Genomic DNA, 15328 nt, shown 5'->3' with positions numbered 1-15328 from the left:
CCCGAGACGCGGAGGCCGCCGGGGAGCTGGGCGGCCGCCAGCGCGCGGGAGCGCGAACCCCTCTGCTCCTGCGGCGGGAGCAGGTAGAACAGGCTGAGCAGATCGGCGAGCCGAGGCTGAAGCGACCGCAGTGCCCGCGACGCAGCGCGGYGATGCCCGAACCCGCTCCCGGCAGCGTGCCGCGTTCCTCGGGCACGGCTTGGGCTTACGCTGCTCCTAGGGCAGGTTTCCAGCCCAGGCTGAGGTTCGCGTTGATGCGGYCAGATAACCCTCAGTCCCTCAGCTCGCTAATCGTGCCACGTTGCTGTCAACAGGCATATTAGCTCGGTTTAGGCAATCATCTCAAATTAACCTCATCTGCTAGGGTATGTGGCATTTCCCCAAAGGGCTTCACCTGCCCGGGGAGTTTAGTCTGTTCTGGTGCACGCAGGTCTGCAGCTCAAGGCACACGAGAAACAGAGATGCACACAGTTTCATTCCTACCGACCAAGAGGAGGTTCGCCCCGACATTTCCTTCTCGCAGCTCAAGTGGTGSCTCCCTGCTGCCCTCCCGTTTGGGAAAAAGTCCTTTGCAAATAACGTCATCATCCAGTTGCATTCAAAGGCTGTTCTTGTATTTGGACAGCGCGAGAAAAATCACCTTTAACGGTGATTTTGGGTGCCTGCAAGCAGAGGAGAGGATGCGTTCATCGTTAACGCTGTGGGGAACACAGTGCCAGGCCAGAGAAGAAGTCATCCAGAGTGACAAAATGGCACCAYGCATCAAATCGTCTCCTTAAGAGATCCATTTGCTATCTCAAATGGGGGGGAGGGGGAAGAAAAAAGCTGAATTCAAATTTGAGAGTTAACTGCAAATAAACGTTAACAACAGCGATGAAAGAGGAAGAGCGACTGGCCGCACGCAGGACACGTGCTGCAGTAGGGCACCCTACAGAGCATGCAGAATTTGAAATTAGCAGCACTGAGGTCCAGCAAAAACGCTTGCCAGACCTGCTGGGCCCCTTCCAAAGCCATCTCTTTCCCTTGGAGAGCGCACAATGAGCGTGGAAGGCTTCGAGCCGGGATGCCGAGCCAAACGCAAACTTTCTGCCTGCTCTCATCAGCAGAACGTGATTAGAACGGACGATCGAACGACTACCAAGACAGACAGACAGACAGACCAACCTCCCGGGGCTACTCAGGAGAGGTAACGACCGGCAAAGCCSAGGTTACGCATTCGCTTTTTCCCTCCGGTGCAAGGGTTCAAATCCCAACCCTGCAACAACGTCCAAGGCTCAGGCAACCCCTCCTGAGCAGGACTTGAGGTGGGCTGAGGCAGAGCTGCTGCGTCCCAACATCAAAGCCGAGACTTGCTGCCCTCCAGGAGATCATTTTTAACGAGTCTCTGGCCCTCCTGGGTGAGAGACAGCAGTCTAAACAAGACACTGGCACTAGGCATGCAATTAATACTTAACCACCTGCTTTTATTAAGAAAAGCAGGTGCTTGAAATCATGTAGTTTCTTTTGAAATCCAGCAGGTTCACTCCTAGCCCAGCTCATGTCAGTCTTAACCCAGCCAAGGCATGTGATTTCTACATAAGACACGCACATATCATCATAACCCCTAGAACAGGCACAGTTGCACTCGTACCGAGTTGCTTCATCCAGGGAAAGAAGAAAAGCTTGACTGGTAGGAGATGGTTGTACTGCTTTAACTCTACTGGCAAAGTTAGAGCTCTGTGCTTAAACAAGGTCTGTGTCAAATTTGCAGTTTCTAAACAAAAGCTGTCACTTATCTCAGTACAGCTTTGGTTCCCTGGCACCTCYGACGTTCCTCAGGCTCTTTCCTATTCCGACTCTCAAACCCAGCCAGGAGAAATCTTCCCCAAAATGGAGGAAGAGCAAAAAGAGACACCCCCCATCCCAAAAAACCCTGCACCCTCCCAGCCCCTGAAGTTAAACACACACGAAATACAGATGACACTGGCAACATGTGAGATCTCTCAACCATAACTAGAGAACCGCTAACGTGACTGTGTAATATTCTCCTCTCTCCAACTGCTGGAGAAATCTGGGGCATTTAGCAAGGCAACTATCGCCCCAACAGCACCATCGCCCGTTCTGGGCTCTTCTCCAGGTTCACCTTCGTGCCAATCAGAAACCTGCTGCACCTCCAGCAAGATKCCCTCCCTCTCAGCCTCGCCTACCYGTACTGAAAATTCGAGAAAAAGAAAATATTTGGAGAGAGCTAAGAGCGAAAAAGGCCTTTGTGTTTCTACCTCGCTGCAAAGACGCAAGGCAAACGGCTGCCAGGGCRGGGAACCACCGGCAGCGGGGCTACGTGCTCCAGAACATACGGAGGCGATCGGAGATGCAGCCGAGGTGTTACGTCGGATTAGCGGAGACAAGCGTGAAGATTTTCCCCTTCCCTTTGTTCCCCTCCACTTGCGATTTCCTGGCGGCCCGCGCTCCCTGCCCCCAGCTACCAAAATGCCCCACTTTCTGGCCATCCCAACTTCTTTTCAAGTCCTCCCTCCTCCGWCCCGGTTAACAGGATCAATCCCATAGGGGTGAGGGGGAGAGAGAGGGCAGAAAGTGGAGAAGGAGACCAGGAGCTTCCCAAAACCAAAGCAGAAAACTGTTTAAACCATCTGACTGTAGCATGTGGGAGACAAACTTCACTGAAAGTCCTCCAGGCCTCGTTACTTGAAAGGTTGGTACGCTGGCACCCTCAGCGTGTTCCTGCGAGATCCTCAGCGAGCCGACAGCATCCTCCTACACCACGGGAGCTGTCAGCAGCAGGAATGGAAATGCTTCTCGGGTGTGGAGAGAAGCAAAGGTCTGCAGCGATTTTCTCTTTTCAGGCTGTCAAGATCTCACAGTTTTGCAAATCTGCCCTGTTCAGGGCACGATCTTATTGCTAATGGCTAAAAAAGTCGTTTTGATTTCAAAAGAAATGGCCACGACAATAGGCAGGCAAGTAAATTTTATGCTTTGACTCTTTTTTTGTTGTGGTGGCTTTTTGTTCAGTGACAGTTCTGCACGCCTGCTGTACGGGCACGCATACAACTGCAATATAAACAAGCAGCCTGAAATAAGTGCTTTAATGAAAAGTGCCAGTTTTAAATATCAAGTCACATATTGTGCACCTCATGTCTGCCTTTCATCATGTATCAAAATAGCAAGCAAAACCCATCACTCCCACTTGAGCACAAGCAAAACATGTGGGGACTAGAGGCATTTAGGAAGGGAACGTGATACATCCTTACTAATAAAAGCTCCCATTTTCCTCACTATGGTAAATAGTTGCAAATGCCATTCTGCAGGCTGAAATTGCATTATTGACAGCAACATAAACAAGAAATAGAAACACTGTACTTGACTCTTCGCAACTCTTCCCTTGTAACTGAGCTGCTTTTGCTGCAAACTTACCAGCTCCAAGYGGAGCCAAGGGGCACTTTCTGCAGCCCTGGCGCAGCGGGCATCGAGCTCGCCGCCCCAGCGCGCCGGCCCTTCCACCCTGCACTTTGGATGTTCCTAATAACTGGTTGCACGCACACACAAAATAATTAAATCTTCAAACAGCTAACCCGTAGCACCAATTAAAGAGACCACCTCATCTTTCATACGATTTATTACTTTCAGTGTTGTTGCCACAGGTATCCAAGTTTGAATGTTGTTTCAAGCAGGCTTTCAAAGGGGATACAGASTCACCTACCTCCAGGGAAAATGCATTTACTTTGTTCAGTAGACTATAACTTAGAATTTGTTGCATGCACCAGCTTGTAACTCTTTGAAAAAACTCCCCAGTTAGCCAGCTTCAAATGTATTTTATGAACTTGCCCCGATCAAAGCAATTCCCTCAACAACTAACTGCATCTTGCAATCTCACTAGCAAAAAAAGAAAAAAGAAAAAAAGAAAAAGAAAGCACCTAACAAATTTTGGGGGTGGAAATCACAGTCCCCAGGAAGGGACTCTCTCCCCCAAAGCCACTTAACTCTCAAGCAAGGGAGCTCCCTTTAGCACAGTGCAAGGAGGAAAAGACATTTAATGGGGAATTCTGCTACTCAAAAGGAAGAAAAAGAGAAGCTATTTTGTTGCAAAGCTTCTATTCCTTGCGAGCAGGATAATCTGGCAGCAGGAGACAGTCCGGGCTCCTATTTCAATAGGGCGCCAACCTGGCAACGCGCGCGCTCGYGCCGATGCTGAGCGAAGACGGTCGCCCGCTCTCTGCATTCGACGCAGATGCAAAGCGCCGCCAGCGAGCCGTGCAGGGAGGCCGGGACGGCCCGGCGAGGCATTACCTCACCCAACCATTTGTCTCGGGTTTATTTCCCTGCTCCGCGTAGCCCCAACTCCTTCGACGAAGCACAAGGCGCAGCCGGCGCGCCGACCCTGCCGAAACCTCAGCAGCCATCACGCGTTCCCGCGCGAGCCCCGGGGCCGCTCCGAGCGGCGGCCGCGGTGCCGGCGCCTGGGCTGGCAAGGAGACAGCAAAGCTTCCTCGCCTCCTGCCACTCCGACTGTCTTAATGCCAATTAAAAATGGTTATTTCCATGTGAAGGGCAGCATGTGCGGTTTCCTGCTAGACGCACAGTTTAATTGAAGCGTGCTGAGAAGGGAGGGGAGGAAGGGGGAGTTTGTTTCTGATCGGATTAATCATCTCTGAACTATGGTATGTTGGGGAGGGGGGGATGGAGTAACAATTTTACATGTTTTGCTACTGCAAATAATAGAGTTTAGCACAGGGACACCAAAACCGCAGCCTCGAAGGACGGGGACAACAGGCATATGCTGAGCGTGTTGGCTAAAATAAAATACCAGCAGCACAGAACTTGGCTTACCCTGGAAAACACTATCTGCAGCTCAAAGCCCCAGGAAGACCAACTTTCCTGTGGTGACCTATATGTGCTATAAATGCTGCAGACATGGTTTGCATGACGTAAGCTTCATCCTAGCGGCAATTGTTGGGTTTCTCCTTGCCAAGAAAACGCAAAGCGGAGGTGCTGAATTGTCCATAGGCCTGGATAGCTAAACCAGTTTCTCCCCAGTGCATTTAAGGACAGAAATGAGRGAAGCAGCGACAACGTTTAAAATAAATCCCAGAGACAAATATAAAAGCAAAGAGATCTCAAAGCTGGAGGGCCTACATTAACACTTTGCATTTTCCTGGCCTGGAAGAGAGAAACGGTCCCCCTTGCAAAGAGGCCACCCACACAAGCACCAGCGGCCCAGCCAGAGGCGGCCAAGGCAGTTATTAACTGGGATTTGAAGAGGATTCAAATTTGGGACAGTTTTATCATTATGGTTTTCTAGTAGCACTGTTTTAAATTATTGCAGTTACCTTATTTACCAGCTGGACTTTGGAAGCAAGAATCTTATCTTGCCGAATAGGGTATTTTGGCTGAAAGTCAGCAGGGTCACTGCCTTGCTCTTTTCACTTCTAACTTCCCCTAGGGAGGAAAGAGTCTCAAGTTAATAGCTCCTCTAAAGGGGAAAAAATAAAAGCTACAAGCTGCCCTAGGATTTCCCCAAGGAGGAGGGAGATGAATAGCAGGAGGGTTATGAATGCATGCTTCCAAGGGTGGGTAGAAGCATAAAACACCAACTTTTCTGGCACAAAAGACAACATCAATTTATTATTTGGGGGTTATTTCAATAAATCTAATGAGATATTTGTGTTATAGTACACACAATTGGGCTAAGAGTCAAGAGAATCAGCGTTTGCTCCTCCTTTCTGAGCAGAGGGACAGCAGCGGAGCGGAAGCACTGCATTATTTTATCATGGATATGGGACACCAATTGACCAGAAGCATTCGAAAAACACTAGACACATTAGAGGCGAAATCTGGCCCTTCCTGCCTGGCAAGGAGATTTAAGGAGCTAATCTCCAGGTCCAGATTACAGAGTGGCTGCAAGGCGCTCTGCTCCCTCGACAAGTCTAGGTCCCCAAATCCAAAGACCATCTGCTCTTCGCCCTCTGACCACGTTAGGGCTGGTGACAATTCAAAGCAAGTTTTGAGCTGGCTGGCGAGCTATGCCTTTGGAGACGAACCACTATCCGATTGCAACTTGCTGTCAATTGCTAAATTAAGCTAAACCAAAGTCAGCAAAGTATGAAAGCAACCACTCACCACTAAGACCTAGTTTACAGACACTTTGGATCCTCGAATAGATGCAAAGCAGCCATGTACAYAGCACGTCTTAACATCTTACTGCAGTTCTTCCTCCAGGCAGCCAAAATCAACCTTCGGACATCCAAGACCAGAAGAAAGCCACAGATTTGACAAGAAAATGAAATGTTCCCCTCAATCCCTAAAGGTGAGGCTAGAGGCAACTGGCCGAGGGCATAACCGCTGGAAGCCGCTGCCGGAGCAAACCGTTTCCCTTAAATCATGCCCCGAGCTGCATTTCCAACCCAGGATGCCCGTTTGCTGGATGGGAGAACCACACCAGAGCCCCAGGCCCGGGACAGCGGCGGTTGTGTAACTTCTCTAACGTGGTTGTATAATATCAGGCCGCTGTTTTTATGAACTGCTCACAGCCAGACTCAAAAAACAGCAGCCTGGAGGAAGGGTGGTGTCAACATTACCTTTCATTCACCCGAAAGAAAGGGGGGGAAGACTAAAAGGAAAAAAAAAAGAAGAAAAAAAGAAAAAGAGACGATTTTGCATCTTCTCGGCTGCCGTGCAGCGGAGGGGGGTCCGGTCACGGGTCTGGCTTTACCATCCAAGCCCTGTTCCAGGCTCTGTTTGTTGGAGCTGGCCAGCTCTATAAATCAAGCAGCCAAGCCAGCCTCCGAGCAGGAAATGAATTAATGCAAGCTTGCTCCAGTACTATTCTCTCGCTAGCGTGTAGTGTGTCTTTGGTGGATTATTTTAACAGCAAAAGTCTCAGGCACATACGCACACAGGAACATTCACTAAAGAGATCAGCTTCCATCTGGGTTAACTGGAGAGTTTTCTCCCCTTGAATTTCCTCCTTTCTCTCCAGCGCCCACTCAACAGCTTCCCTCCCTGTAAAAATGTTTGTTCGAAACCATTTTGACATGCAGCTAAACAGCCAGATCTGAAAGCTTCGAATTTCACCGAAAAGAAAGGGCAGGAGCAGGGGGAGCGCAGGCAAGAAGACCCCTCTCCAACGTGTCTCCTGCCAGTTTGCCCAAGAGCTGCCCCCAACACGCTGCAGCATCAGTGCCATCGTCCCAAAATCCCRCCCGGGTCCCCCGGACGCTGCGGACACCCCTCACGCGGTGCCCGAGGGGATGCCCGCTGTCACGACGCGCGTGAGCAGCAATTCCTCAGCTCCATAAACCTCCCCGTGCCGCCAGGCCAAGCCTGTCTGCTTGCCAGAGCAAGGGAACCGCCGGCTTCACGCGGCCCGCAGTTTGCCCAAACGGTTCGAGTTAGCCCAGGGTAGAGAAGGTCAAGTTTTAACCGCCCGCAAAGCATCAGTGCGTTTTAGCAAGAAGGGCAAATTAACCGAACTTCCTGCAGGTCGGGGACAGCAGAGCAGCCTGCGCCAAGAGCAGCCCAACACGCAGCCCAGGCTTCCCTGGATATCAATGGCCCGGCACGGCCAGGGAATTTGCCACTTYGGCCTCAAATTAATCAGTGCTGCGYTCCCAAATCTGACACTTAAAGCTATGCACCCTTCTGAGTTTCCCGTCGCAGTCAGGGCAGCAGCCCGTCCCTTCTTCTTCCCCCTCCAGCTGCATCCACAGCGATTCGGCTGCATGGCCGATAAAGCACTGACACCCGAATTTCACCAATGTCTCCCTTCAAAGTCTTTGGGCACTGGAGGAATTAACCACCCAGGAATTAACCACCAACGAAGGGTCTTCTCAGTGACGTACAGCAAAAGTCTTCCAGGATGTACGTCTGCAGACACATGTTCACCTAAGCAGCTTAAGAGGACAGCGCTGACTGTCTGTTCTTAGACCACTTCAATCAGAGCTGCAAGGCAACAACCTTCAGCTCAGGTAATGACTTCTTAATTGGAGACAGATCAGCAAAAGCAACTCTGCCTACCCCACAGACATGTGCAGCAACAAGAAAAACATCTTTATGCAGAGTAACAGTAGCAGGTCACCACCATAAAAACATGTAACACCACATACCTAGAGAAACCCCTCTGTTTGGATCTTTGAAGTAAATACAAATTTATTGCAAGAAACATTACACTGTTAAGACAAAAAAAATTAAGACGACAGTACCTGATCCTCCAAACTGAGTGCTCGCTAGGGTCGTGGGTCTGTTTTTTCCATTAGCCACTGGCAGGGGAAACATCTAGAAAAACAAGAAGATGAGAGAGAAGGGAAGAGAAAAGAGATTTCAGTATGTTAGTTTTGCTGTGCTGCTGTAAAGGGGGTCAGATCAAGGAGATGGGGGGGGAGAAAGGGAGGGACGAGAAGCACTTTATTGATGCAAAAAACTTTCYTCTCCTCGTGTCCCTGCTATATAGATCAGCTGCAGAAGGGACAGGAGAGCGGTGCAGCTGTGTGCTAATATACACACACATTCTTACACGCATAAACACAGCACGTCTGGTTCCTTAGGTGCAACGGAGAACGCTCCAAGAAGTATCATTACTGCGGTCAAAACCAACAGTTTTCTTTCCTAACTTTTTCACAGAGGCCCAGACTCGAGTATGCCCAAGAGGCCATGGAGTAAGGTTGACTTCATTCATAAAAAGCTAGTGCAGAGACCGCAGCACCCAAAGACTACAGCACCCAGCGAAGCTCATTTTATCCCTAAAACCCTCAGCACCCAAGGGGTGCTGCGTCCCGTTCCCACGTCTCTCCCAGGCCCGTCTCCAGCACGGCTCTGTGCCCGGGGAGGGCTGGGGCTGCCTGCAGGCTTCCAGCTGGCCAGGACAGGGATGACTAAATTACACTCCCTCGACGGYCGACCTCAGCGCAGGATGCTCTACGCCAGCTCCAGACGAGCGCTCCTCCTTGGGAGGGACAAACCCCACAGACCAGCTTCCCAACGCTGTCCTTCGGGGGCTACGGGATTGCTAATGCAGTAAACAGGCTGCAAAAAGCTGGTGGGAGAAGCTTGGCTAAGTGCACCATTTTTTTGACTCACGATTAGAAAGATTAACATATTTTTATAGTATCAGTCATTCTGGCTACTTGTTTGCTCCCCTGCTGCAGCTACAGTATCACGGCTAATCTTCTTCTGCCAGGGAGCTTCCTCCAAAATACTGCATACCTAGTGAGCTAACCTGTATAAATATTTTTAATATAAGTTGGGAGGGTTTCAAAAGCTGTTATTTAAAAATTTATATGCACCTGCATGCAGCAGAAAAGAAAACCAATTCTTYTGCACAAAAATGGAGCTCTAGCCAATAAAACAACTGGTGGGAAAACGCTTAGTAAATTAACATTTTAATATCCTTTTACTACTCAACTCAAGATACTTTCACCACCAAGTCATTTGAATTTTTATTATTTTTAGCTGTGCAATGTCTGAATAACCCAAAAGTTTAATGCTTTGAAGATTAAACAATGTAATGGCACAAGAGCCTACAGAAATGCAGCATTTCATGCCCTGACATAGCCGATGTCTGGCTGTGGTCACAAACATTCCTTTGCACAAAACCGTCTGCCCAGCTTTGTTTTTACAAATGCTGGGGAGAAAAAAAAAACACACTTAAATGTGGCAGAGATGCAAAGAGAGCAGTTAAGCAACCAACTGCCACTCAAAAAGCACACAAATTTGCAATTGTGTATCTGAACGGACACAATTTTTGCGTGTGCGTGTGTTTAAATAGACGTGTAAACAGCGTGCAAGCGTGCATCCCTGCGTATGGAGAAGTCATTCCCGCCAACAGCAAACCTGAAGACACCTGGCTCCCAACTCRCTCGCACCCTGCTCCTCCTGCCAGCCCCCGGCCGCAACATTGCGTCTGTCCGCGCGCGCCACCGGATGCGCAGCACCCACGGGTGCTGCCGGGGCAAACCCCGAGCAGCCGCTGCCCACCCAGCTGCCCGGGGGCACGCTGGCGGCCAAGCCCCCCTGCTCCTGYCCGCGGGGCCGTGCGTCGCGAGCGGGCTCCGCAGCTATTCGAGCCGTCACCGAATAAGTCGTCACCGAATAAGTCGTTTCCTCAGGAAGTCGGGCTAGAAAACAAAAACAAACCCCGCGATGCCGAAGACCTGCGAGCCGCCTTCCTCTGCAGCGCCGCAGAGGGCTTCGTTTTGCAAAGCACGGACTTGTTTTCCGCAATGACCTCTGAAACTGCTAAAAGCGAAGTTTGTGTCGCTCATCCAGCCCGGCTCATTCTCCCTCCCCCTTTGTAAGGTAGGGAAGAAGATTAAGTGAAGTGGCCAGAAAACCCCTTTCCAAGCGGTAAGAGGTAGTTCTGCATGCACGAGTGCAGTGGGGTGGGATGTACAAACATAACGGTACCAAAAAAAAAAAAAAAAAAAAAAAAAAAAAAAAAGCAGCACCATGGCTCTTTTTCACAAGCGTTTCTGCTTAATACTTGCTGATGCCGAAAAACCCGGGGTTCGCCCTGCAGACACCAGCGGAGCGGATGACCGGCTTTGTTCCATTGTGCAACGAGCACTTTCCACTTCTGCAAACGCGGGGTCCCCCCCGCCCGCGGCCCCGCTCCCCCCCCCCCCGCCGGCTTTCGGCAATCCCCAGCGCACCCACGCGCCCGGGCCCCGAGCGAGGGATGCCCTCCCCACCTCTCACCTTCACCCGCCTCCGTCTGTTTTGCGAGATATTTTGAGACTGATGTAACACCTTCCTGTTCTCACTTCCAAAGGAATTAAAGCATAACTGACCCCTTTTCCACATCAAAGCGAGCCGAGACGCTCGAGCGGCGTGACATTTGAGGAGAGGGAACCCCGGGTTACCGCTCGCTTCAATAAAGACTCCAAACATATTTATCGCCCGYGAACTCCAGGAAGTGTTTCGTTTTTTTGCTGCCAACTTGTTTTTCCACCGTGGTGTGGGCTGCAGTCGAATTGGTTGCGCTGCGTCGGGGAGCRGGGCGCAAGTCATATATAAAGCGCTCCCTGCCTTCGTTACCTTCGGTCGCTCAAAATCAAAGTTCACCCACCCACTGCGAATTTCCTCTCTGCTTTTAAACCCAACTTTAAAAATAAACGGGGGGGGGGGGGGGTAAACTGAAGAACTGGCATGCACCGGAGGGACCCAGGCACGGAGCGTCTGAGAAATTGTAATTGGGTCATTACTTGTCCCTTGCTGGATTTGAATAATGTAGATTTAAGTGGTTATGTAAAATCCCCCATCTTAAGTCTCTGTGTATAGTTTCTCAAGTAATGCCTCTGGTCTCCCCTTACAGCTGACAACAACTTATGTGCATCCTCATATCTGTATTTCCCCTCCTCTTTCCCCAAAGAATTAATTCTCCTCCTTTCCTCCCAGATTAAGAGATACAAATCCAAGGTATGTAAAAATCCCAACACATGCACTTGCCAATGGCAGGTTAAACCTAAGAGGCCCTGTGTTTTCAAAAGCAAATCCATAAGCAAGAAAGAGAATTTGCCAGACACAAATAACAATATCGAGCAACATTTCATTTATTGTGTACTTCTACCAGTACATCAGTGTTTTCAAATTAAATAGCTGTTCTCACTTCCTCTGCTCTTCCACCTCATATGCTCCAGGCTGAACCAACCCCAGGCCTGAGCTCCAAACCTGAAATCTATTTTGCAGCATGAAAAGCATCCAGCTGTTAATTTGGGGGAGAAGAGGGAATTCRACTCAATAAACTTTGCCAGCAGGATATGTTATATGCGTTCATTCAAGACAGACCTTCCTGACTACAGCCCCAAACGTCCACCGAGGTGTAAAGCAAACTTTACAACCGCTTCACTCTAAACAAAAGCAAGAGTTTTATCATGGAAATGCAGGCGCTACTCCTTGGCTGGAGCAGGGCATATGGCACTGCTTTAGCAATATTCAGCATTTCAGAAGTAGCAGGAGTGAAGACAGAAGGAGCTCTGGCAAAACCGAGAGCTGCTCAAGCCCAGCTTGTTTGTAACGCAGCGTTAGAAAGCTTTGACACTTTGGGTTTTACCGCTCATTCGGCGGCTGGAGCCGCAAGGGCCAGCATGCAGCAAGAGCAGCCGCTTGCAGAGAAACCAGGCTGCAGGTCCTACGCGATTGCTCAAGCCCCTGCCTACACTGCAACTTCTCGCTGAGTTAGAAAGCCACTATGACAACTAGCATCCCCGCAGCATATGGTTAATACTCTGCTAATAATCATGGCTGTTAACAGTATTTCACTTCTGCCAGAGACCTAGGCTGGCACACAGCCGCTTCCTCCTATCTAGCTTGGCAGGCTCCTTCTGCGGCACGGACAGGGCCTCCAACCTCGCGTTTCAGCGCCAGGGCTGCTCCCTCCTTTCTCCTGGCTCCCTTCGCACGCCAGCRTCCCGGCTGCCCTCTCTCCCTACGCGCCCCCAAGCCTCCTCCGACATCTGCCCCGAGCTTCCCCGACGCACGAGCACCGGCAACGCGGCACGGCCAAGACCGGGGTAACTGCGCCACGTTCACGTGACCCAGCATCTCCCAGCATACAAAAAAAAAAATGCACATCTCAGTGCAGCTCTCACTGTACTCATACTATACCTACAYATATAACCTCAAAAACAGACAACTGTGGGCCAAAGAATAACACAGCAAAACCGAAGTGTAATAAAAAGGTTAAGCTGGCAACGCAAATCAATAAATAGGATGTCTTCTTGAAAGCTCTCTTCCAGATTTGCAAGCCCTTTCTGGATTACTGCCACAGAGCAGTGGTGAAAGAAAGCTTACAAATTACCTGTACTTTGGGGCAATTATAACAGGTAATTTGTTCCGAAGTAGAGGTAAGCGCTCTGCTTTGCACACCCCAAAGCAGTGATCAGACTACATAGCTGGGTGTTTGGCTCCRGCTCACTTAAATGCACATTACAGATTCCTTTGATTTTCACCCTTATTGGCAAATTACCTCGGCACAAAGTTCTGGATGAGTGCTTTGCAGTTCAATAACTACCCAATTTATTTATTTATTAAAGATAGCATGAGTCTTTCTTTGCCAGGCTATAAGCCCAATTTATAGCATCTCATACAGCCTTGCCCTTCAGTGACCCCACAAACTCATGTCTGCCTAGGCATCCTATKATGGCCGAGACTTAAAATCCACTCCCTGCACAGCAGAGCACAGCACAGAGCTGGACCACAAACTACCAGCGGCTGAACATTTTTTCCCCAGAAAAAAGGAACTGAAATACTGATCTGAAGCAAACGCTTCTGGACTCTCTAGTCTTCTCTCCTATCCACTGTCCTGAAGAGAACCCAATGCACTACTCCTGCTTATTCAAATAACAGTATAAATATACTTGATAGAGAGCTTTGTGGTCAAAAAGCCTTCATCCCAAAGACGCAGGGACAGCACCCCATGTAGCAGCCTCTGTGACATTCCCACACTGTGCATAACAGGTTTGCAATACCAGCATGAACACTGTCTACTAGCTCTACATTTTAGCATTTTCTAGGAGATATGCTAATATTCCCTTTATGCAAACTCAGGGGAAGGGTGTGCATGTGCAGAGAGGAGGGTTTGTGAAACAGATCTGGCTCAAATCCAGACTGCGTTGGAGCCCATCGGCCAATTTATCCTGGAGGGAACGTCTTCGAATCATTTGCTGGCAAATGACATTTGCAGGCCCTGATCCTGCAAGCAACCGCCCCCAGTGCTGCTGCCGAATACGTAAGCTTTATATGAATACAGGACAAATTCTGGTCATTCTCCAGGTTTTCACCAACATAAAAGAGCTGGAATCGAACCCAAATTCAACCATTAGCTGTAGATCAACCTCMAAGAACAGAAATGTTCATGTAGAGAGGGAACAGGTCAGGAGCTCCCTAGGGAACGCAACTCTGCGAGCATGCAAATGAGGATGGTTCGTTAATTTTGAAAATATAGTCTCGGGTTTTTGAAAGCTCCAAACAGTGAGAGGGATTTGATTTTTTTTTTTTTCCTAAGAAGAAGGAAAAAACAAAGTAAGACAGGAGCTACTGCAGTCCTGAACCGGGAGCAGATTATGGATTACTGACCCAAAGCGCAGTTCAAAACCTGGCACTCTCGCATGTACAAGACAGCAAGCTCCAGGACTCCTGCCAAGCGGCAGAACCTCTAAGATGAGAGAGGAAAAATAACCACACGCTGCTCCCCAGTGAACCCTGAATGTATTTCTATTTTTAAAAGCATACTGTCACCGCAGTCCCCCTATCAACTGTAAAGCGTATTACTTAAAAAACATATATATACACACACATATATATTATAAATATATATATAGCTGTTAATTTAACAAAACCAGCCTCCCCACAGAAGCTGAAAACTAGAAGAATTCATCCTCTCTCTCTGCAGACAGGATCGCTCTAACGTGGGACGGAGAAGCACCACCACGAAGCCTTCCTGCCTCTCCATGGAGTGGTACAAGCCCCAGTCGTACAAAAAGGTTTATTCCCCCACTGCTAACCCTCTGCACCCAGGGGTGCAGCAGAGCTGCCGAACTTCAGCGCTCCTTGCAGAAGTACCAGGCCCAAGGAGAGCGGGTGTCCCCAGCATTGCTACTCTCTCCTCCTCCGCTTTATTCTACTCCCTTCTTCACCACAGGACAGTAAAATCGGCTCGCAGGGGGCTGCAGCCCTGCACCGGGTGACCCGGGACCGCCCAGGTCCRCAGCTGCCTCGCTAGTAGTTATTCCTCCTCGTGGAGCTGTTTTCTCTATCTTCACAGTTCGTTTGCTTATCTAGAAAGCAAGACACATACTCCCAGCGCCATGAGGGTGCAGCACACCGCAGAGGAACCATACAAAGTTATTTTCTTTCGAACCTAAGCTSCCCCTTTCCACAAGCCACCTGCCAAGTGTGCCACAAACACACAATTTACACCGCGCGGTGCGTTACCGACTATGCTAAGGACTAGCCCTTACTCTGCTATGGTAAGAAGGGACTCCTCTTCCCCCCGAGAGGCACGCACTTTCGGGGCAAACTCTCAGGCTTTGCTACTTTAAATGCAACCAAAGGCTTCCAGGATTGAGAAGAGCAGAATYCGGGGAACAAAAGCGTCTGACTCTTGCCAAAATAATGCACTGGAGAGGGCAGACAAATTTCCAAATGAGATAAAATAACCGATAGGAACAAAAGTTTAATAGTCTGGATCTGGGAAGAGGAAAAAAGCCCGATTAATCAGCTGTGACTTCRGTCACATCTTTGCATTAGTTTTGTATCCACGGCTTCAGGAGCTGTTATCAGGCCACATCTCGCCGTGAGTGTTTAAACAGAGCGCAGACAACCGCGTTACATTTCCAGA

General features: G+C 49.5%; 1 protein-coding gene across 1 annotated transcript in view; it reads right to left on the bottom strand.

The window, feature by feature from the left end:
* TCF3 (transcription factor 3) overlaps window positions 1-15328 on the bottom strand; it is a 74225-nt gene that overhangs the window by 58424 nt on the left and 473 nt on the right. Inside the window, exon 2 of the mRNA XM_085313116.1 lies at window positions 8196-8268. Within this exon, the coding sequence (XP_085169242.1) occupies window positions 8196-8268 (73 nt within the window). The remainder of the gene's footprint in view (window positions 1-8195; window positions 8269-15328) is intronic.

Source organism: Rhea americana, unplaced genomic scaffold (assembly GCF_003343005.1).
Source record: "Rhea americana isolate MKP2758 unplaced genomic scaffold, rheAme1 scaffold_378, whole genome shotgun sequence".
Taxonomy (NCBI): domain Eukaryota; kingdom Metazoa; phylum Chordata; class Aves; order Rheiformes; family Rheidae; genus Rhea; species Rhea americana.
The sequence above is the reverse complement of the archived record's forward strand: the minus strand, read 5'-3'. Positions and strand labels throughout refer to the sequence as shown.